The sequence below is a fragment of the Diadema setosum genome, chromosome 18 (genome assembly GCF_964275005.1).
Source record: "Diadema setosum chromosome 18, eeDiaSeto1, whole genome shotgun sequence".
Lineage (NCBI taxonomy): Eukaryota > Metazoa > Echinodermata > Echinoidea > Diadematoida > Diadematidae > Diadema > Diadema setosum.
In genome coordinates, this window is record NC_092702.1 from 28,511,858 (window position 1) to 28,533,916 (window position 22,059).

At 42.6% G+C, this 22,059-nt stretch overlaps 1 protein-coding gene across 1 annotated transcript in view; it reads left to right on the forward strand.

Annotated features, from left to right (window-relative positions):
* LOC140241725 (probable JmjC domain-containing histone demethylation protein 2C) overlaps positions 1-22,059 on the forward strand; it is a 155,809-nt gene that overhangs the window by 115,721 nt on the left and 18,029 nt on the right. Inside the window, 12 exon segments of the mRNA XM_072321472.1 lie at positions 3,133-3,227; positions 3,230-3,261; positions 10,568-10,703; positions 10,706-10,732; positions 16,979-17,608; positions 17,611-17,661; positions 17,664-17,786; positions 17,789-18,037; positions 18,040-18,911; positions 19,441-19,758; positions 20,717-20,866; positions 21,487-21,612. Coding sequence (XP_072177573.1) covers positions 3,133-3,227; positions 3,230-3,261; positions 10,568-10,703; positions 10,706-10,732; positions 16,979-17,608; positions 17,611-17,661; positions 17,664-17,786; positions 17,789-18,037; positions 18,040-18,911; positions 19,441-19,758; positions 20,717-20,866; positions 21,487-21,612 — 2,809 coding nt within the window.

The following is a 22,059-nucleotide window of genomic DNA, read 5'->3' on the forward strand; positions in this document are numbered from 1 at the left end:
CCTGTATGGTAGGCCCTGTAGATATGGAAGAAAATAAATTGTGTCAACAAAGAACAAAAAGAGAGAAGCACAACAGAAGACTGCCCATGCATGCAGATATGATTGAATCCTTGTTGTCAGGTTGTTTAGTCAAATGATGTACAAAGAAGAATTCCGTCAAACAAAGCGGTGGCAGAACGGCTTGAAATGTTTTCTAATGAATACCTCAAAACCACTGTATTCAACACTTTTGAGGGTATGTGTGCATGTTGGATTTCTCAGAGATGATTAAACACAGTGTGTTAGTAGTGAATAGTCGGTGCAGTTAATTATGCAGTGAACGCCACATGTACACCTACATGTTTGTAGGTGGTGCTGCTGTTATGTTAGCTGTATTGCCCTATTGGCAGCTAGTTCACTGGTTCCAATGGCAGTGACAAGTGTGCAGAGAATGGCAAAGTATGGAAAGTTTAGTAGAAGAGAGGAAAATGACAGACTTAAAATCTGGAAACAACAAGGCCATTGGAGGATGGGAGGGTATCTAATGGAATATTTAAGTACTGTTTCTTTCATTCTCCTCCACCCCCCCCCCCCCCCTCCTTTCCTCCCTCTTTAGCTGTGACGGGACTACCCAACTAGGCCATTTGTGACCCAGATCTCCCCGATTATATCACCTGCTGGAAACGATGCCAATGCATTTGTAAACCCCTTATCGCTCCTTCCAGCGTGCCATGCCATTTCACACCTCCATGCTTCTCCTTCTTTGCGGTGTAGACTGAAAACCCTCCCTAGGGCTAATGGGCACAGCGGCTTCACTGGGCCATGATGGGATGTAGCAGGTCTGTTGGGCAGTGCAAGCAAGGGATTTGGGGACTCTCTCTGCATTTTTTTTTTTTTTTAATAACACGATACATTTCATGCAGAAGAATGGAGTAAGCAGAGAAGGGATACTGTACATGTTTGTATTTATTTGTTGCTTTGTGCCTCCCCCCCCCCCCTTCAAATGTTATTTTGCTGTGATGTACACTGGCAGAGTTCAGTTTGAAGGTAATTGCTAAACCAGTGCTGGTGATTGACTGTTCCCCCTCCACCCTCCCCCACTTCCCATGTTTTCTGTTCTCAGTGTATAGTGGTACCTTTGCCACTGTAGTTCAGAGTGCATTACAGACCTTGTTTGCCTGTCTCGGGGGAAAGAGTCATTTATGTTGAGCTATGGTGTCATATACCTGAATGGTGATCAACTTCCATGGATCTGGGTTATGCATTCAGCGTTTCCCCTCAATGCGCAAGGTACATGAATGATTTTCCATGGAGTCATTAATTTCCCTGTTGTGCCTCTATTTTGTTGTTTTGTTCTGTTTTGCCTGTTAACCTTTGTCCTCTTATCTTGCCTTACTACATGTACCTGACTTCAACCTTAGCTCAAGGATTTCATTTTGTTCCTCCTTTACCCACCTGCATTTTTCATTTACCAGCACATCTGCTTCTGACAGGGAACTCATTCAGACGCCCTTGCATCAATTACTTATAATATTTGATCCAGGCATATTGTGGTGTTATGCACAAATTAGAGGGAGACCTGATGGCTATATGATGGGAAAGATTGCTGATAATAACTGCCTATCATTAGCCATTGATTGAGACCCAGGGTTTTCTTTTCGACCTCGACCTGTCTACTGTGATAAGCCAGTGTTGCATTTTATTTGCATTCCTTGTGGCACCACATGCCCACATTTTCCCCTCTGCTTATCTTGTTGCCCAAGTTGTGATTCCCCAGCACTGATGATAAAGATCACAGAGACTGACCTTTGAATTGGCATTGTGAGGGGGGGGGGGGGTGAGAGCAAGGGACTCTGGTATTTCTCCACAATGTCTGCCCAATGTTGACCTAGCGCACACTCCTGATTACAAAGGTTACAGATTCACATTCCTGGGGTTAGCCCCTGTGACCTTCCACTGCTGTTTGGTTGCAGGGCAAACATCAGAGCTGGAGTTTGCCCTGTCAACATGCTTGCCTTTGCCTTTGGTAAAGTGCAAAAGAAGTCCTGTGTGCAGATCAAAAAACAACATTTGTGAAAATTCCTTTGTTATTTTGGACATGTGCTCTGTGTGTTTGTGCCGAATGACAAAAGTGATAATCCCAGAGTGGGTGTGCTGTAGGCCTATGTGTTCTGGGTGAGTGATGGCTGTAGATAGACTCATGTGTGAAATTGGCAGTGCTGTGTGCGTGTGTCTAAATGAATATGACGAAAGAGCGATGTTGCTACTGATAATTTCATCTAAAACTTGCTGGGAATAACATGGTGGATATGTATTCTGGTATTTCAATATTAGTAAACATCACTTGGGAGCTCATGGTTACATGTGCTATATGGAGAACTGTACAATGTAGTACTTTGTCTTTTCATGGAACAAGAAAGTGGCGCAGGCCCAAGAATACATTTCTATCTGTATGCAAATCTATCATTATGAGCTTTTTGAGTTTCCAAAACCTTCCCCCCACTGTACTCAGTAGATCATTATTGAATAGGCCTATGAGCCAGGATGAAGGGGCACAATACTGATTTAAGTGCTAGAGGGATAAGGCAAATGCTCCTAATTGTCACATTGTGAGTGGAAGAAGCTATTGTTGATACAGTTTAGTTGCAGTCCTTATCTGCTCTCTAATCTACTGGTAGTTGCCTGCCAAGTACTCCAAATGAGCTTAACCTCTCTAACACTGGTGTGCACTAAATGTACATATTTGATCTGTTTACATAGCATTATGCTCATGAATATTGAAGATGCCCTGTTCACGCGTGGTGGATATATATTTTGGTGATTAGTCGACCTAATTTTAGAGATTTGCTCCCGTCTGTTTTATGGACATGCACATAATTATAAGGATATTGGGTCATTTCTTCCATCTTCGATCACGGTGCCACACAAGACCAGAGGAAATGTGTTGAGTATAAGTTGGGTGTGCATGTGCAGGATGATATCCCTGTCATATTATTTCCCCAGGGCAGTCTGTTTGCAATCATCACAAGTCATTGACTTGCGATAATTCCTGCTTTGACCACTTACGTTACTCCATGTGTTATTGTCTGTGAGTCATGATGCTCAGTTTGAGTGAAAACAATAACGGAAAAGAAAAGTCACTTCCTCATTCAGTTGTCATCTCATTTGTCTTCTGTTTTTTTCCACAGTTGTGAACTCTCTACTGAAGGGAGAGAATGTTGGAATAACTCGACGCAACAATCGGAACACAGTAATCCAGCGGTCACCACGCAAGCTTCCTCGGTAAGTAGGCCTATACAATGTCTTATATCTGCCATTTTCCCTTATTGACATGAAATTAAAATTCATCACTTTTGTCCTTCACATTCAACCATTTGTGGTCTCGTAAAAACCAAGCAACTGTGATTTTTAGTGGAAAGGGGTTTTAGAGGTTAGATGAGCATCTCAAATCATGATTGCTTTCATAGTTTGGTGTAGTGAGGAAGTTATGAGGTGATGGTGCCATCAATGCCTTATCTAACTTGACTGAACAAATTTATGACTGTGAAGTGAAAACGTGTATAAACTATGAAAGTGATTGTTTTAACATGTTCAGTCTAGAAAATGTGTTAAATGCACAAAACAGACTTTTCAATGACAGAAGCATGTGGACTCTAAAGATGTGAGACACAAAAGCTTCCACCTCCGTCTAGCACGTCCGAGGCACAGGGTTTAAAAACGCAGTAAGCAAAAGCAGAGTAGGAAGAAATGCTGTGGGAATCCAGACACATTTCTGAAGTTTGCAAAACACAAAGGCACCCATCCCAAGCATACTAGTAGATGGAGAGGTCATTCTGAGGTCACAGCAAGTAAAGGGGTGCAAGCAATGAGCTGTGAAATATTCACACATTTAATGGTTGATCTGAATGCCACAAAAGGCATTTCGTAGTGTGAGCAAACAAAAGTGCTGATTCTTTCATGGCAATACCTAGTTCCTGATGTTGCCATGCAATGTGTACAGAGCTACCAAGTCTCACGCATTCTGCGTGAGACTCAAGCATTTAGGGGCTGTCTCACGATCTCACGCATGGCACCCATTTTCTCACGCATTGGGCAAAGTCTGCAACTTGGGCCTATAATAAGGAGCATAGCTCAAAAGATTAAAGTGATAGTTGCAATTGAAGGTTTATTTCCTTTTGTCTCTCAAAATAAGTAAAAAAAATAGTCCCTTTAAGTATGCACCTGATCGCACCATTAAGAGCTAAAATTGAAAAGCTCCCTACCGTGGGAGGCCACCGGGGGAGAACCCCTCCCACACCCTCGCTCGCTGGCACATTCGCGCGCCAAGATGCCGAGCGATGCCGAGTCATGAAATCTCACTCATAAAGATTTCTTGAACTTGGCATCCCTGTGTGTACATCAATATAATAGCCTGATAAAAGATAAGAAAATGATTTGTAAGCATTAACCCAAACAAAGGGTAGGATTGTGTGTTTGTTTTTTTTTTTTTAGGGGGTATGATTTTGAGATTATCTTTGTCAAAGCACTTCATGTTGAATTACTGATGTAGTTTTATGGTCACACCTGTGCACTAAATCCTGTCCTTTGAGTGAAAATAAAATATTTAAAGAAACATGTTTTAAGGTACTCATTCTTACGTAACTTTCAGCAAGGATTCTTTGGGCCGTCGCCTTACTCATTAGAGTTGATTGTGGGACTATCCTGGGAGAAAAGAAAGACTATTAGGCGGTGCATGCCTTTCAATGACATGTCACAACACTTCCCGCGATGAGATTGGCGCCCAAGAAATCTGAGAGCCAGTTTCCCATCACACCCGCAAACGATGATATGAGACCATATGCCAAAAATGATGCATGCGGTCATTCAGTGTTATTACTCCTTCTGTCCTGAGAATAGTTTCACACCATAACACGTCTCTAGTCTCAGATTATCATGCGGCCTGTCTGACTTGCATGTAGGAATAAGGACCCCTATATGTTTTTCTTGGCCTCCTTTATCCCTCTCTCCTCCCCCTCTCTTACCTCCTCAAATAAAGATTTTTTCTGAAGCGTAATCCACCATACCCCCTCCCCCACCTTTCTCTGTTCCTCTGTTGAAAAGGGGGGGGGAGGGAGAAAGAGAGGAGCCCCCCCCCCCCCCCCCCCCCCCCGTTTTCATTCATTCATTCAGACACATTTCCTAGAATTGGCGCATGCAAGATTAATGGCCATCCAGGCTCTATCTGAAGGAAACGAAACTGAGTGCCTTCATTATGCATGAGGAATAGGAGGGCATTGTCTGTGTAGAGGAGAGCATGAGTTAAAGTTCTATGTCAGAAACCTTTTTTTTTTTTTTTTTTCAGGTATTGGTATGCTTTTTATCAGGTAGAATATAGGATATATACTTTGTTGAGAACATACTTTATTGTTCAGAAAATACATAAATTTACAGATATCAAGATTGTACTCTGAATCTATATCATTATGAACACCAAGTGAAAAAAGCAGGAACCAGCCTGGGATCTGAACCTGCTTTACTTACTGCTCAATGCCCAGTGGCACAACACTGTGCTGAAGCCAGTTCACGATAGTGACAAGATGCTTAAACAAATACTCAATGCCTCACCTCTCTTTCATTCTCTCTTGGTCGTATTCATAATTCATTATCGATAATATCCAGTGAGGTCAGTTGTAAGGATTAGGCCTAGTTATATTGATTTGATGATCATTTTTCAGAAGCCATCATCAACCAGTGTTTTCATTATTACAAGTGAAACTCATTAAAAAGAGTAAATAAGGATTACATCTGTACATTGCAGTCAGAGTAAAAGCAATAAAAACAGTGATACTGGTATATGTTATGATTATGGAAAAGTGCAGATCTAGGTTAGAGGATGCATGCAAATATTTTAGTGTGGCTGAATTCAGAGTAAATATGACAGTTCAATCAAACAGGACATGGTATGTTGGGCCTGTTTAGAAATAACTTCGCTTTGTTCACAAAGGGTTAGCAATCAAGTTACTGAAAAGAAAAAAAAAAAAAAAACACACACACACACACCACCTAGCTGCATACATGTACAAAAAATGCACACGCATTTCCAATTGCCGTTTCTCGATTATATTTACAGATAAATCAGGAATCAAACCTTGCGCATTTGAATTACTGATGTGTAAATCTCATAAGGCTATCAGTTTCCTTCATGAATGCTCTCCCTGCCACATTCTCAGGGCCAGATGTTGTGATATATGATTAATTTTGTTTGTAAGCCTGTCGCTATAAACTCGAGTTATGTCATAGTACCAGCAAGGAGGTTTAAGAGTTGGAGTTCCAACTGGGCTGTAATTATTCAAACAGTTGTCAGATTTCTATTGATGCACAAAAGAATTCCACAGGTGCATTTGTGCCTTTGATGTTCGATGCCGCCGTCTTGCTGAGCAATCTGAAGATATCATTTTGAACGTTAACATAATGTTGGCCATATTTGCTTATTTATTTAGTAAATGAAATGAAATTTCACTTAATGATAAAGCATGTAAAACAAAGCCGATCCTGTCCAGAACTTTAAGCAAAAGTGTAAATCAGAGCTGTATCATGTGAAAATGATTAAAACTGTACTATCCTCGAAAGCCGGTTTTATCACTTTTCCACTTCATTTCCACAAATAAAACTAATATGGAAAATCTTCAAGTACAATTCTTTATTGATAGATATGTCAGATTAGTGCCCGGGTATGCCCAGTCGAGTAATTTTTCATCTTTATTTCCAGTATTTTTGCCCAATTTCTATTCGCGCGTCCTCGTGTCAGTACAACCTACCTTTTTTTAGACAGGGATAGCGAAAAGTAATTACCATCACAAAGAATATCTTCTTAGAAAGTGGCTGGCGATTATGCAATGAGACACGAGTCTATTGTCTTCCTATCTGTGTGGCAGATCCTGTTTGGCACATGCTTCAAATATTTTGAGTGGCGGCATCGAACATCCAGCAAAGCAAAAAAGACAGTTGTGACTCCATTCTCTTGAACCTCCTTGGTACCAGCCAACTTCCTCTTTTTTTTTTTCCTGTTTTGTTTTTGTTATTTTTTTTTTCTGTGGGGGTAGGGTTGGTTGGTTGAGAACTGGAGTTGGCAAGGTCTCCCAAGTTAACTGTTCTTTATGTGATACTTTTACAGTATGCCGATCAAGAAAATGATTTTGTCTTTGTTCCTTTGCCAAATGACTGGTAATGCATGGGATTGTCATAATCAGATATGAAGGATAATTATGAGACTTTATGAGCCTGTAATATAAGAGTTGAAAGAACACATCTCCATTGTTTTTGAATTTCTTTTTAAATCTAGTATATTGTTGTTGGGGTGACAAAATCTCATATCCCAAAAATATCAAGTGGTCAGGAGAGCTCCCTCCCTTCCCCCCCCCCCCTCAAAAAAAAAAATAAAAATAAAAATACAGCCAAAGCATTATAACAAATGTGATTGTCTTTCCTTTGACATGCCTTGTGCTCATGTGGATTATGTCAGTCATGGCCTATTTATATTTCCTTTTTTTAAAGGCAGAAAGGTGTGTGTTTTGTTTGGACTTGCAGAATGATATCTAGACTGTTCTGGAAAACCCAGAATACCCATTAGCAATGAGCTATTTGCAGTAGATTATATGAATTGATGGTATACACAACAAAATGTTGGTGTTGGCCGTGTGTTTCTTTGATCCCCACCCCCTTTTTTCCCGAAAATTGCTTGAAACCCTGCCTTGTTGCATTTTTAAGGCCAGTTGTTTTGATAAATACAAGTTCATAACGTGATAGGTCAAAAGGAATCCCCACCTCATAAAAAAAAAAAAAAAAAAAAAAAAAATAGTGGAAAATGCTACATTCAGGGAGGTTGACACAGTTGAAATGTTACATTCAACCAGGTGATGGTGGCACTGCTGCCAGAGAGGTCACAGAGGTGAATGACCTTTAGATGTTGACTTGATTGAGCGTGGGAGTGTGCATGCATCAATGCAGTAGTCTTTGGATATCTTAGCATTATCATACATGGTTTCTATTTTGTCAGAGGCATTTTGTGCGAGGCATCACATTTGTTAACAAATAAGGAGCTGTGTCAAATGAGATTGGCAAAATAAATGTTCATAGTGCATTTAGGCCTATTAGCTTGTCATGTCAGGTCTTAGTGATGGATTGTGAAAGTCTATCTAAATATCGCAGTGCTTGGTTACTTATTGTTCTTTTGTCCTATTCCTTTTGAATGGAAGATTAGACCACATGATTCCCAGCAAGGGCTTGCCTGTTTCTTAGAAGAGGAATTTAAGGCCTTTATAGTAAGAAGATCGGACTTCATTTTCTAAGAAGTTGTTACCAGTACCCAGAGTCTCACCCGAGTGGACTTCACCTAAGTGGGGTTTCTCTAACCTTTTAGCATTTTTCGAAGCTATTTTTTTTTCTTCTTCTTAATGGAACTTTGAGGTATAGAATTAGTCAAATGTCTAGCGTAACAGCTTTGCATGTAGAAACTGACATGAACTGGCTGAATTCTCAGAGTATGAAAACTACAAGTATCACCACAGATCATGATTATTGGAAGGAATATTCTAATTTGTGATTAAAGATACTCTTAGCAATATTCCTATGCCAAACCAAATTTGCACACATGTAGTCAGTAATAATGCTAATGCCTGCAGCCTTGCTGATACATTGTATTATGAGCTTAGTGAAAGGTTTATCAGGGCACTATTTTCCAGGTTTTGCACAGTCTGTAACCATAATGATGACATTGTAATATTTTCAAGGCATGAACTTGCAGGGTTAGAAAGCAATGCCTTACCTGTTTTGTAATGAGATATCCTTGTTTGTATCATGTTTGTTGTTTTTTTTTTGTGGTCATTGTATTCTTCTGTTTTATTTTACAATTTCTTGAGTGGTTAATGGTAGTCATACGTTATGTTCGTTGTTGATGTTGCGAAGTTTTCAGAAAAAAATGTGTAGAAAACAGCCTTGCTGTTTCCATACTCACCCCCATGTAGGTTTAATAACTACAACTTTGTATGTAGTGCATGGATATGTTGCCGTGGTCATGTCATTTCGAAGATGGGGAGGAACAAATGGGTCAACAGGGTGTTTGATGTTGGTTGGAAGCCTTGAAATGTAACCCACTGACAGAGGTAGCCAGTGAATGAATAATGTTTCTGCTTGCCAATGTGGGTTTGATCAACCACAGTGGGTAATGTAAAAAGTTAGAGGTCTGTGGGATCTCCAGTGCGGTCCCACTCCCAGAGACGTAAATCCTGCCAACTGCCTCTACATTTACCTACATGACTGTGACACAAATGTCATACGCTTCCCCCCTCCCTCCTCTGTCCCCCTTCACTCGCCTGCCTATTTAGGGCACCCCATACTCTCACCCCAGCTGTTCCCCATCTTGAGGTATTCTCTGACCCTATCCAAATCTGTTTGTGTCTCGCCATTTTGCGGGGCTCGCATGTCAAGTTGATGGTTGGTCTGAATAAATATGCATGAGGCACTTGATGGCCATACGCCCTGTGCATACATGGGGGGCGGGTGACATACGTGTCATCTGCACCGAAGGTTCATCCTCTTTTTCTTTTTTAGAGGGGAAGGGGGAGCTGCTCCCATTTTCCTACAAGTCTTGTAATGGGCCACGTTGGGCTCATAAGTGGCACGGCTGTGCAATCTTCGTGTTCCAGTTACTTTGTTCTTGTTTTTCTTCCTATTTTTTAACCCATGGAAGACAAGTCTTGAGTATACTCGGGTAGGTGTCTATGGGAAGTGCTTGTGTTATCTCACAATATCAGCCCGTCCTCATTGGGTGAAGGTCCTAGTGTTGCTTTAATTTCCCCTGCCTACATGCCAATGGTTTCCTGTATGACATCTTAAATGCCTATTATGGACCTGCATTTCCTCATTAATGCGCATTTGTGTCACTTTCCCTCTGGCCTTTACCGTCATCTTTACTGCCAGTACTGTATACGACACTTATTTCTCTCTGTTCTGAGCTATGAAAGATGCCAAACCTCTCCCATGTGTAGGAGATGAAAATGAAATTTGCTATCAAAAGGTATAGGCCTATCACCAGCGATGTATTTCTAAAAATTCCTGTACTTCACAGAGAAATGATGAAGCATAAGTGGTGAAAGGAAAATTTGCAAATGCAGTCAGCACTTGATTACAACTCATGTTTGTTCAATTGTCATGCAACGGATATGTCTCTTCCCAAGAGTGAAACTCTTCATCTCATGATCTGGGACCCATTACCACATTCATTGGTGATGAAGAGCTGGCGTGTACATCATACAACATACCATCGTGTATTGTCTCTCTTCAGAATCTCAGCCAGATAGGTATCGGTGGCAATAATAAGTGTCAGTGACGATGTAGCATGTTGCACGTCCTATGAGGTAGGATATGATGTAATTTTTTTTTCTTTTTTATTCCAACGAAACAGGAACACTTGCCAGTAATATTTCATGTTTTTGTACATTGAGTATACATTGAATAAATTCACTGCACATCCCATAATGTAGTTGCCATGCCTGGCAAACTGAATCTTTGACATGTTTTTTGGTTGTTTTGTCTCTTACATACTTTGCAGACCACACACACTCGTCCCATCCCGAGGAGCCACAGTCCAAGCCATGCGCCCACAAGTCAGCAGACCATCATTAGCAACAAGAAGAAGAGATCGAAGGACAAGGATGTTACCCCTGCCCCCACCCCACCAGCTGTGGAAAACCAGAGAAAGCTGACAAGACATTAGGTGAGCCTCAACTTCCTGGAATTTGTCACCGTGCGAGTTTTATTTTTATATTGTCCTTCTGTTTCAAATTTCAAGAAGAATCCTTTTCTTGGAGTGTCTATTCAAATCACCATTGGCTAGGTGTACATGACTACTGTATGACATTACAAAAGGTTGAGTTTGCATGTGCTTCACTCAACCACTTCGAAAGTGAGAGCAAATGCTTACGGTACGGCCAAAATCTGTCAGCATGTCATCCATTAAAATGGTGCTCAAATGTCAATTTCAATTAATAAAATAGCAGAACAAAAGGCTCCTCAGTATCCTGCGGACTTCACTGAAGTTTCATTTTGAAAGTGAGAGCAGATGCTGGCATCAATGCAGGGCAGCAAGCTTTGGAATATTTTCGAGTTTGACAATTGACCTCAAATGTTCTACATCCTGTTGGAGCATTTCTGTAATAGACTCATGTGAGCGATAAATGCTTATGCCCAAGGGATTGTTTTTTTCATACAGAAAAAGATCCTTCTTCTTTCCTTTGTTCAGTGATGCTGGCACAGAAAAAAGTATTTCTGTCATGTGCAGACTGAGGGGAGTTTCATTGACATCTTGGAAGCCGTTTTGATAATATTGTCATAGACCTCATCTCCTGCCCCCCAATATTTACATCTGATGCTTTTGCTTGGAAAGCTGACTTTCAACAAGGTTGTGCAAATGATGTCATATCCTTTAGATCATTTGTTGGCCAATCTATAGCATATGTGTGATCCACAGGAAAGGGAACTGCGGCTTCTCAGCACACAGTAGTGGAATTCACTGGCTAAAACCTTTTGAGTCTTGAAGAGGCAGAGGCAGTGGTGTATGGCACTGGAGGTCAATGACCTCTTTCCAGCCAGACATATCCCTGTTGGCTTATTGAGTGGCTGTAACCAGTGGCCCGTGATATATCAGACATGACGGGAGATAGCATCATTGCAACTCATTGACAGATAAAGTGAATGGCTGACTGTGTTTTATAAGGAAAATGTACAGTGGATACTGCAGATGTAGATGTGGCAAGATGTCACTCTGACTGGAATTCAAGCCCCGAGTACTGTTTCCATAAGCCTGGATCAAGAGAAAATGTATGGCTGCCGTATTAAGTACCTGTAATTGTCAATTGTGCAATGTGATACTAGTGAAATAAGATCATTCATCTTCAATTTCTTCCTGTACATGACAGCATATAGAAGAAGACGAAGATACATCCTGTTTACATGAATATGTAATATTAGTTCTTTAACTTCTCAGTTGGTTTAGGTTATGCAGATCTCATAGTATAGTTTTTGTTGCAAATAATACTGTCTTCCCCTTAAGTTTAGCCTACACTCTGCACTTTTGTTTTGAGGTAGGCAAAACATTCTCTAGTCATGCAGTTAAGATTACAGAGCATTTCCCACACACACAACAGACTTTACTGGGTGAATCATTGGAATCACTTCAATCACAGGAAAGAATAAGGGAGAAGTGGTGCTAGGATGAATAAAGATGTCCAGCTTAGGAGTGGATGAATGGGAATTGGGTTTTGCGGTGTGCTCGCCACGGTGAGTCTCAAGTTACCTTGGGTTAATCAGTGAACTCTGCCCTCAGCAACTCTGAATAATGTCTCACAAAAATAAGCTAGCAAGCAGCAACAACAACAACAAAAGGAGGGATAAAGTGCTACTTGGGTTAGAGGAAAGTGATTTCAGTTCAGAATGAAACAAGAGGGATTATCGTAAGGCGTCAGTCAAATGCCACATGATGTCATGAGTGTGAGCATGGCCACGGCTATCAGTGGTTACAAGCTTGGCAGTTTTCTTGGCCCCATTGCAGGCAGAGATCACATTTCTTTTGAAGTGAGCTGGGCTGTGTGTGTCTTGAGGATAGTGCCGGTGCCGTGTCTCGGAACTTGTCCTGTAGTGTGTGATAGGTTTTGCTGCTTGTGAAGTGCTGGTGGCCAGTTCTTTAATGTGGGGGGGGGGGGGAACCACTTCTAGAAATACACAGTCAAGATGAAGCAAAGCAGATGTGGGGAGGTGGGTGAATCATTAAACAGGTTGCTTGGTGAGATCGAGAAGTAGAGCATCCCTCTTATTATCCCCAACCCACCCGTATCCACCAGTCTCTTTATACTTAGGCCTATCTCATTCCCACTTTGCATGCTAGTACTAGTTCAGTGGGCAAAACATTTGAACCCTTTTCCCTGTCTTCTGCTTGCGAGGCACTGATGCAAGTCAACAGCAATCAATGTATGCCTATTCACCGTTCGCTTCCAATTGAATCAGGAAGCCTCCCCCCCCCCCCCACCATAAATCCTCTTTCTTACGTGACTCATTTGGATCGCCTATTTTGCTATACAAAGGCCAAATGCAGTCATTTTTTTTTCCCTCTCCCTTTTCCCAAACTGTCTTTGTTCAAGACTGCAGTCTCTTGGGGTTGAAAAAAAAAGTCTAGGAATTGTTAAGTAGAATTGCAAGTACTATGTACAGATAATAGAAAAAGAAGGGATTCTCTCCTGTTTAGAAGAGAGGGAGGGGAAAAGTTGATAATAGAAAAAAAGTCAGCAGCAGGAAACGTAAATAGGAGAGGCACAAAGTAGTTAGTGCATTGAGACGAAGACAAACAAACTTGTGGGTATTGTCATGTAGACTGGCAGTGAATGGGTGTGCGTGCTTAGATAGAGTGATGCCTTGTGGAGCAGTGGGGTAGAGTGCGTGACCCGCTCTGAGCCCTGAGCTCTGGCTGCCAGCTGTAGGAATGCTACTTGTGACAGTGGTGAGTCAAAGCAGAGGCTGGTTGACCTGGGGGTAGAAGATAGGTTTAGCAAGGGGGGGGGGGGGGGGAAGCAACAAGAAAATAGCTAAGCTCATAAGGAGTACAAAGAATCAGATTTCAATTTTGTATGAGGGGTGCGAGGTAAAAATCATACCGGTTACTATAACAGTAACTCAATTAAGTGGGACAGTGATTTGACTTATTATGAAAACCAATGATTGCAACTCCACTCTTGTAAGCCTACTCTGCTTGAATTTCCCAGAACAATATCCTGTGTTTTTTTTTTGTTTTTGTTTTTTTACACAGTTAGCACTGTCTTTGGTATGTAATGTATTCATCCAACACTTAGTTGTCACCATTGCAGTAGGCCCAAGTGTTCATTCATCAGTGTGCTGTCTGTCACCTTTGGCCTTCTCAGGTTGGTTGTGGTCCAGTGCTACCCACAAAGCCACAGAATTGATTGAGAAAGTCATTCTCATCATTAAATCTTTTTATCAGACATTAAGGCTTTGTGTGAAATGTTAACAACAGGAATCACACTTTCCCCCCCCTCCCCCCCCCCCCCCCATGAGCATGATATAGTATGAAGAATTTTGCAGTTATCATTCATTGAAGAATAAAGTATGATTATTAGAAGTAACAGATCGTTAATTCAAGTATAGCGATATTTGGCAAATGAAGACTTGGCTAATTAAATAATTGTATGAAGATCAGTGAATTCCATGAACACAGGCTCTGCACCTCAAATACTTTGCTTTTTTTTTTTTTTTTTTTACTTTGACATTACTTGCTTTGTGCCCCTTGCTTTATATTTCTGCAGAGAGACAAACAGCATTGTTTGACTGTTTGCCATAGCATGGATGCACTATGACCTACTGAATAAAAAACAAAACCAACAAGGTGTATTTGTGTTGCAACATGAGGCTTATAGGCCATCAAACATTTAGTTAAGCAGAGATTATCCAATATAAGTAGATGCCTATATCATGATGTGGGAATGGTTTTGCAAGTTTGATATTTTTTTCTGCAGTTAACTGTCCCCTTTCAGTTTCTACCATCTTCATGTAAAGTCAGATGCACCATGGTATAGGCCATTTGCTCTGTCTCAAATATTCCTTCCATAGATTTCTTTCAGTATTCTGCATCTTATACTGGGAAAAAAAAAACTTGCTAAAAATCCTTCAGTGGGTAAGTGCCACAAATCTGGCATCCCTAGCATCAAGAGGTGGTCCCTTTAAATTTGAGTTACCTAGGTGCCTGCAGTGAAGCTTTATAGCGGCAGTGAATTGAATTGGGTGACTGTGGCTGTCTGGGTCAGTCACAGCTGATGCTTTTAGTGAAATGGCTTGGCAGCTTCTCCTTTCCTCAAAACTGCAGTAGGTTATGAGGCTGGCAGCCCGAGACACTTGAGAGCAGCCAGTCTCTTGACCTTTTTACAAGAGCAGCCTTTTCTCACCCCCTCCTTCTCTCCCCCCCCCCCCTTTATTGGGAAATGGGGGAGGGGTTTAGATGCACTGCAGAAAGAGAGAATGAAGAGGAAGAAGAGGAGAAAATCCTCCCGGAAAGCAGTTGTTATTCATTCTCCGCCACACCGAAGTAGGCTAATGTAGTAGGGTAATGGAGTTGGCTGCTCCCCCATCACGGCCAAGTCTTCGCTCATTCAAAATGTGCAGATAGTCTTTTGCACCAGTCACAAAACATTTGTTAATTATAGAGTGTGTGCCGTATAGCGTGGTGGGAGATTGACTTGCAGACTGTGGAACAGCATTTCACTTTAGTCAGTTATGAAAGGGTGCACCTTTTGTTTTTCTTTGTGAGACAGATACTGTTAGTACACCTTTCGATTTAGTGTGTGACGATATCTTGTGCATTGGATAGAGAGATAAGGTGGGATAAATTGGATAATTTCAGAGAAACAGCCATGTCTTCTCCCCCCCCCCCCCCCACCCCCCGGTAGTTCAAAGCACTTTGATAATCGAGCAGGAACAGAAAATGTAAGAGAGAATGTCCTGTAAAAGTTGGATGTCTAGCAGTATGAGCCAAGATCTAATCCATTCTTGGTTTGCCCGAAGAATTCAGGGAGCCCCCATGAAATGTGAATGTATGAAACGGTATCTAGTGAATTTATTTCACCTCCTTCCAGCAGAACAATGAAGGAAAACTGCTGTATATGTCTCCTTTCTCTAAATGACATTATTCTATGTGACAGCATATACATGTAGTACACAAGACAAGAAATGACTTCTTTTTTTTTTTAAGACAAAGAGAATTATGAAGGTGGAGCCATCAAATTTATATTTAGTACATTTAAAAAAAATGTATAAAAAACATATGCAAAGAGTCCAAAGGTGTTTCTCTGTTCTTTTTTTTTTTTCAAATTTGTAACAAGACTGAATATGTTAACAGCAAGGTACATGTTGGTAATGCAAATTGAGCAATTTTGAGGCAGAGTTTGAAAACCAAGAGTGTAATTTTAGACTATGCGTGTATGGGCAAGAACTTTTGAGTACTCTCATGCAGCTCAGTAATAAAGGGCACGTCCCCGCGGATTATTCACACACTTGGGATAGGAATTAAGGAATGCGGAGGTGAGGAGGTGTGATTACAGCAATTAGCTGCTCTCCGCCGAGACCAAGGGTGCTTGAGACGAGGGACTATGAAATTATTCACACAGGATACTTGCCGGGGGATCAGGAAGTCTGGTTAATTTCCACGCTGTGTGCAGGTGTGATGTTAGTTAGAGGGGAAAGGGTGATGATGAGAGTCCTGAAAAGTCCAAGGAGTCATAAACGTAGGACACTACTGGCCAAACACGCCAGCAAGCTGAATTTTCCAGCACTTGCATGTACATGTAGGTTCCAATTTGTGCCATACTTGTACCATGCCTCCTTGCCCACGGTATTGAAAAATATGCCTAATGAGAATTTGATCAGTTATCAGGCTTACATCTCATTTCCATGCACTAGCCGATAAATAGGATACATTTTTGTCCTCACTGGGCAAGTGATGATTGCACATTATGCCCCCCCTCCCCATTTCCCAACCTCTGAAAAAACAAACCCCAAAACAAAAGAGGGGCTGGTTGTTGATCACAGAATAGCTGCAGTTGCTTTGCTAAACTTGCATTGAAGTTACTTGGCATGTGTCAGTTCCAATTTGGGACCGGCATGCGTTGAAGGGCCACATTAGTTGATTGCAGGGTGTTTTCCTTATTACACTGTCCCCCAGCAGTCTTCGGGCAACCGCATTGTGGCTTGATGATTCGTAGGCCTGGCGTCGCCCGGTTTCCTCTGTCAAATGGGATATGTCATCGCTCAAAAATTGCATTAGTTCTTTTCAGGGGGTTTACGAGTATGATACATGCCATGTGCAACATATCCATGCCATTTGTGCAGAACAGATTTGTGCTGCTAAGTGTTGGTGCCTAACGACATGGCTTATAAACTTTTGTTTACTCCACCTTCTCCGCAGATAAAGCTGGCAAGGACAAGACGGCAACGTCCTACAGCGTGCAGAAGAGCAAGAAAGACAGGAAGAGAAAGTCAGGTGATCAGGTGGAGGAGGAGAAGAAACCTTCATCGCCGACACCCTTGAAGAGGCCAAGATCCAACTCCGGCAGCTCTGAATCATCTCAAGACCGCAGCGAGTCAACAAAAGAAGCAACCGTGCCCGAATTGCCTGCTGGAGAGGCAGCAGTTAAAAACAATCGTGTGTCATTACCAGAAAAAGACTGGCAGGTGGAGTCTACCACCTCTGCTCCAGTGGACTCTCCAAAGTCAAGGGACAGTGGAGACTTGAGTAACAATAGTAGTAAAACAAGCAAGAATAAAGCGCATCACAAACAGGAACAGGCTGTTAGCGTTGAGACGAAGGATTCTCGCTCTTCGACTCCTGACAGTGTTAAAAAGAGCAAGCAAAAGTCTAAAAAGGAGCACAAGGAACGAGCCAAACAGCTGGAAAGTGGGGACAGTGTTCAGCAAAGACCGCATTCTGGTAGAGATTTGAACAAAGTGAGTACGCCTACTGGTACCTCAGTTTTGCAACCAATGGTGGAGTCAAAGTCAGATTCTGCAGGGCCTACAAGTTCAAGGCCCTCAGTTTCTGAAAGGACCAAATCAGAAAAGTGGTGTCCGAGCACTTTGTGGAACGGAGCCGCCATCTGTGTCTTGCGAGCAGTCGCTGACTTCAGCTATTGCTGGCATCATCGCACGAGAACTGAGTAAAGATTTGCCAACTGCGTCGCAAGTGAGTAGACATTCAGAGCTCAGTAGTTCTGTTCCTCAAAATTACCTCCCTCTCGGGAACCGCAGACAACTAGTGTGAGCCAACCAATTAGTAATATTAGCAGTGTGTTTCAAACAAGTAGCAGTGATACTTGTAGGCCACTTAGTAGTGGGCCTCCGTCGACATACACAAGCAGCATCAGTCTGCCAAATGCACTGCCACATAGGACTATAGCAGTATCAAACTCTGTTCCAGTGATATCACATGGAAATGGAGTAATGATTGGACCATCAGGCATGGATAAAAATGTCCTCAATTATCATCGAATGAAATAACAAAGCTTGCTACCACCAGTGCACCAAATCTGTCGAGCCGACTTGTTGAGGATCGTGCCGTGCTCGGAGAGCGTATCCAGCGACCTGAAGCGAGAGACATCAGCCGAGAGACCAGCAGTGTAGCCAGCAGTGATAGAAGCGAGAGTGTGAAGTCAGTTTCACAAGAGAGAGTGAAAGATTCAGATCAAGACAAAACTGGGAAATCAAATTTGGTGAATGACTTGAAGACACCAGTGCAGGTTTATCGTGACCCCAATCTGTCGGACACGGAGGTCACCCACGTAGACTCTATCCAGCACCACCACGCTAGGTTGCTCAACATTGCTGATCCCCACACTCCTTCCCCTGGGCACCAGCCCATCACCCCGTCGCCACACTCTCTCAGGACTCCTGGAGTCACGGCTAACCCCAGCGCCATTGTTGCCTCGCCGAGTGCCTTTGTGCCGGCACCCTCAGTCGGTCACATTCCAGCCCACCACCCCATCACCCACCACGCCATGTTCCCGGCGCACATTTCGATGTTCCAGCAGCCGTTACCCTCACTGGGCAACCACTTTCCGCACTCTCTGGCTGGTTTGGACCAGCACACCCTGCAGCATCATCAGCTCCACGCCCAGCGGCTGGTTGGTCTGGTGCAGCCAGACGCTCTGGCAGCGCGGATGCCAATGGGTAGCTTCCACGGCATCATGTCACCGCAGCACGCTGCCACGGCGCTGCAGGGTACCCTCCATCCAGGTATGACGCAGGCCCAGTTGCAGGCACTGCAGCAGAGGCATCCAGGACTACCATTACCGCCCAGCTGGGTTCTCCAGCATGAGGAGTTTGAGAGGGCCCAGATACACCAGGTATGTAGTAGAATATCAATCTGCTAATGTCATGTGTTCACTGCTGAAATTTGCATTTATAAATCATTGTGCCATATTTTGTACAGCAATGTGTGCAGAGCAATTGTTTTTTTCAAGATAGTAGGGAAGTACTGGTAGTGAGTGCTTCAGAATTTGTCATTGAATAATGATCCTAGGGTTTCCTGTACTGAGTGAAGTCAAAGGTATTTCAGGTTATGCTTGCATGATATGGTATGACATTGTCACATTGCAGCTGCTGCTTGTCCTAGTGGTGTGCATGAAGCTGACCGCAGTGTTGTACAATGACATACCATGACATCACCTGATCACTTTGATAGTGACCAGACTGAAAAGTCATACTAAGATTGTGTTGATAAGTGTATAAATGGCAATGAAGACATGAATATGAAATTCCCTTGCAGATAGATATCCAAATTTCCTATTTTTGGAACAAGATATAAGAGGATTTCTGTTCTTTCTTTGTATTTTATTCCTTTTTGTATCTTTGCACGCTCTTTGCCTCTTTCAGCGGGAACAGCAGCAGAAATCCCAGGTTGCTGCAGCAGCTGTGGCAGCGGAGAAGGGTCAGTCTGCCCTGACCCATCACCCTCCACCTTCCAGCCAACAGGACCTCAAGGCCCGACTGGAGTCCTCCAGTGGGGACAAGAAGCCCAACTCATCGCCAGCCATGCACCCCCGGGAGGCGCACACGCCCCATCACGTCCACGCCCAGATGGTGGCTGTCAGCCAATCCATGCTCGCCGCCGCCCAAGAGTCCTCAGCAAGGGAAGCTGCAGCGGCTGCGCACCACGCTGCCAGACGGCAGTACCAGGAACTTGATGCACAGGTAAAAACTGTTGTGCCTCTAAACTCTCTTTGTGACATTAGCAGTGAAAGGTGATGAATGAGGCGAACCATTGATGCTTCCATCTGGAAATTCCTTTACATGGTTTATGCACTGTCAGAATATTTCACCATTGAAACCAACTGGAGAGTTTAGGTTCTGGTTTTTACCTGCAACATACACTCCATAGGCTACTTATATATTGATTTCATTTGTTCATTTGAAATTTGATTATTAGTGATGCCACATAATTGCCATAAGCAGCAGACCCCTTCAGCGGCGAAGCAATCATTTGGCAAAGTTGTAATTATTGTTATTGTACATTGATTCAAATATCTCCTGGCAGGGTAATTAAGATGCCTCCAATCTGAAGTAGTTATAAGCAGGATCCTGATGGGGTTAGTTATGAATGACAGATCTGGAGCGTTATAATTGCAAAATTGTCTGGCAAGAGCTGGCGCATTTTAGTTTCCTCACTGTCGGCCTCATGAAAATTTCATTTCTCCCCAACTTCTTCCATTTTCGTGTGAAGCAGAGCTGAGGAATCAAATTCTTGGGGTCTAATTTGGGGACATACCGGAATTCATCTCTCAGAGAGATGTATACTCGAATATATTGAAGGTGGCATGTTGTTCATCCTTGGCTGCTGCCCAAGCAGTGGGAAGTGTGTCTTCTTAGGCTCATGAGCAAATTAAGCATGTTGCCTTGTCTGCATTGTCATTTGACAACACAATCGTTCCATGTGATGTTAGAATCTCCCACGTTATACATGATCTCCTGTCTTACCAAGAACTCATCTTGAAGACATGTGGCTCAATTCAAATGCGAGAGTAACATTCACTAAGTCCTAATCCTCATTAGGTGACAAAACATTGATCTGGAAATTGTATGTGTGACATTATGACAAGCTGCAGAGAGTAAGAATTAAAATGGGTTCTCAACCTTCCAATTTGCACCGCAGGCGGCTGTACAGCAGCACTTTCAGGAGTCGTTGCGCAAGCTTCAAGTTCCCTTCAGCTTCACCACCCCTACCACTGGAGGCAGCATCACAGAAGGCACAGCCCTGCCCAAGAACAAGGGACAAGCGCCAAAGGACATTTTAGAGAGACAGGTGCACAGCTTTCCAGCACTTCTTCAACCCCCTACTATCCCCCATTGACATTGTACATAAATATTGTGCTGATGAGACTGCGAGTGAATTCGAGGTTGCAGTGGGAGATGGGGAGGGTTTGTGTGATGAGGAGAGAGAGGGAGAAATTGGAAAAAAAAAAAGTTCTTGAGGTCCATTCATTCAATATTCTAAAAAGACAGTGGCACAACATATCCTTTCAAGTACAAATTCCCTTTTCTCTATGCAATATGCAGAGAGCTGATGGTCAGATGTACATTAGAACAAATGTTTGTATGTCAGTCTTTTGGTTTGTATGTCAGTCTTTTGGTTTTAAACAAAGGTTTCTGTTGTAATTGCTATGAAATCTAGGTACTTTTTACTACAGCACTTTCTTAGAGTAGTAGTTCAGTGAGCCTCTGTAATGTGCATCTTGGTATTTTTGTTTATTTGTTTTTTGATGTACACAGAAAATTATAGAGCACAATTTGCTATATTTTTTTCTTTGTACATCTGTAGAACTTCTGAAAATGTGCAGTTTCCATTGATCATGTGAATGCTAAATGTAGCAAGATAGGAAGCATGAAAACTAATTTTCGTTGACCTGCTCCTTTCCTTCACAGCACAAAGAGAGGCAGGATCATGAGGAGAGACTGAGGCGAGAGAGGGAGGAGAAGGAGTTGGAGTGGCAGAGAATCCAGCGAGAGAAGGAGCGCAAGCAGCAGCAGGAGACGGATCCCCGCTTGAGGGTAAGACCCAACTGCTTTCACAAAAATATCTACGCTCTGACAGAGCAGGCTGGAGGGCAGGCTACAGTTTTGACTGAAATGTTGTGACCCTTCTTTCCATTCTTGTGCTCAGTCAGCACTAGCATTGATCTGTTGCGAGCAACTTTCTGTCAAGAACGAAGAGATCAAACTTTCTGTTTGCATTGATAAAAACTAAAAAGGAAGACACCAAGTCAGAATAGGGGACTTGATGTAGCCACTGTGGAGATTGTTGAATGCCGTTAATGCCTAATTCTGTCATTATGTTCTCTTACTGGATTGAGCAGTATTGTTTGCCATTAGAGTTAAGGAAATCACTGGTAGCCTCATGCCTTTCAGTGGGCTTCCTTTTAGCTCTCTGTACAGTCCTCCCATCTGCGAGGACATTTTGTTTCGGTGTGGCATTTGTGCGAAACAATGTGCGAAACT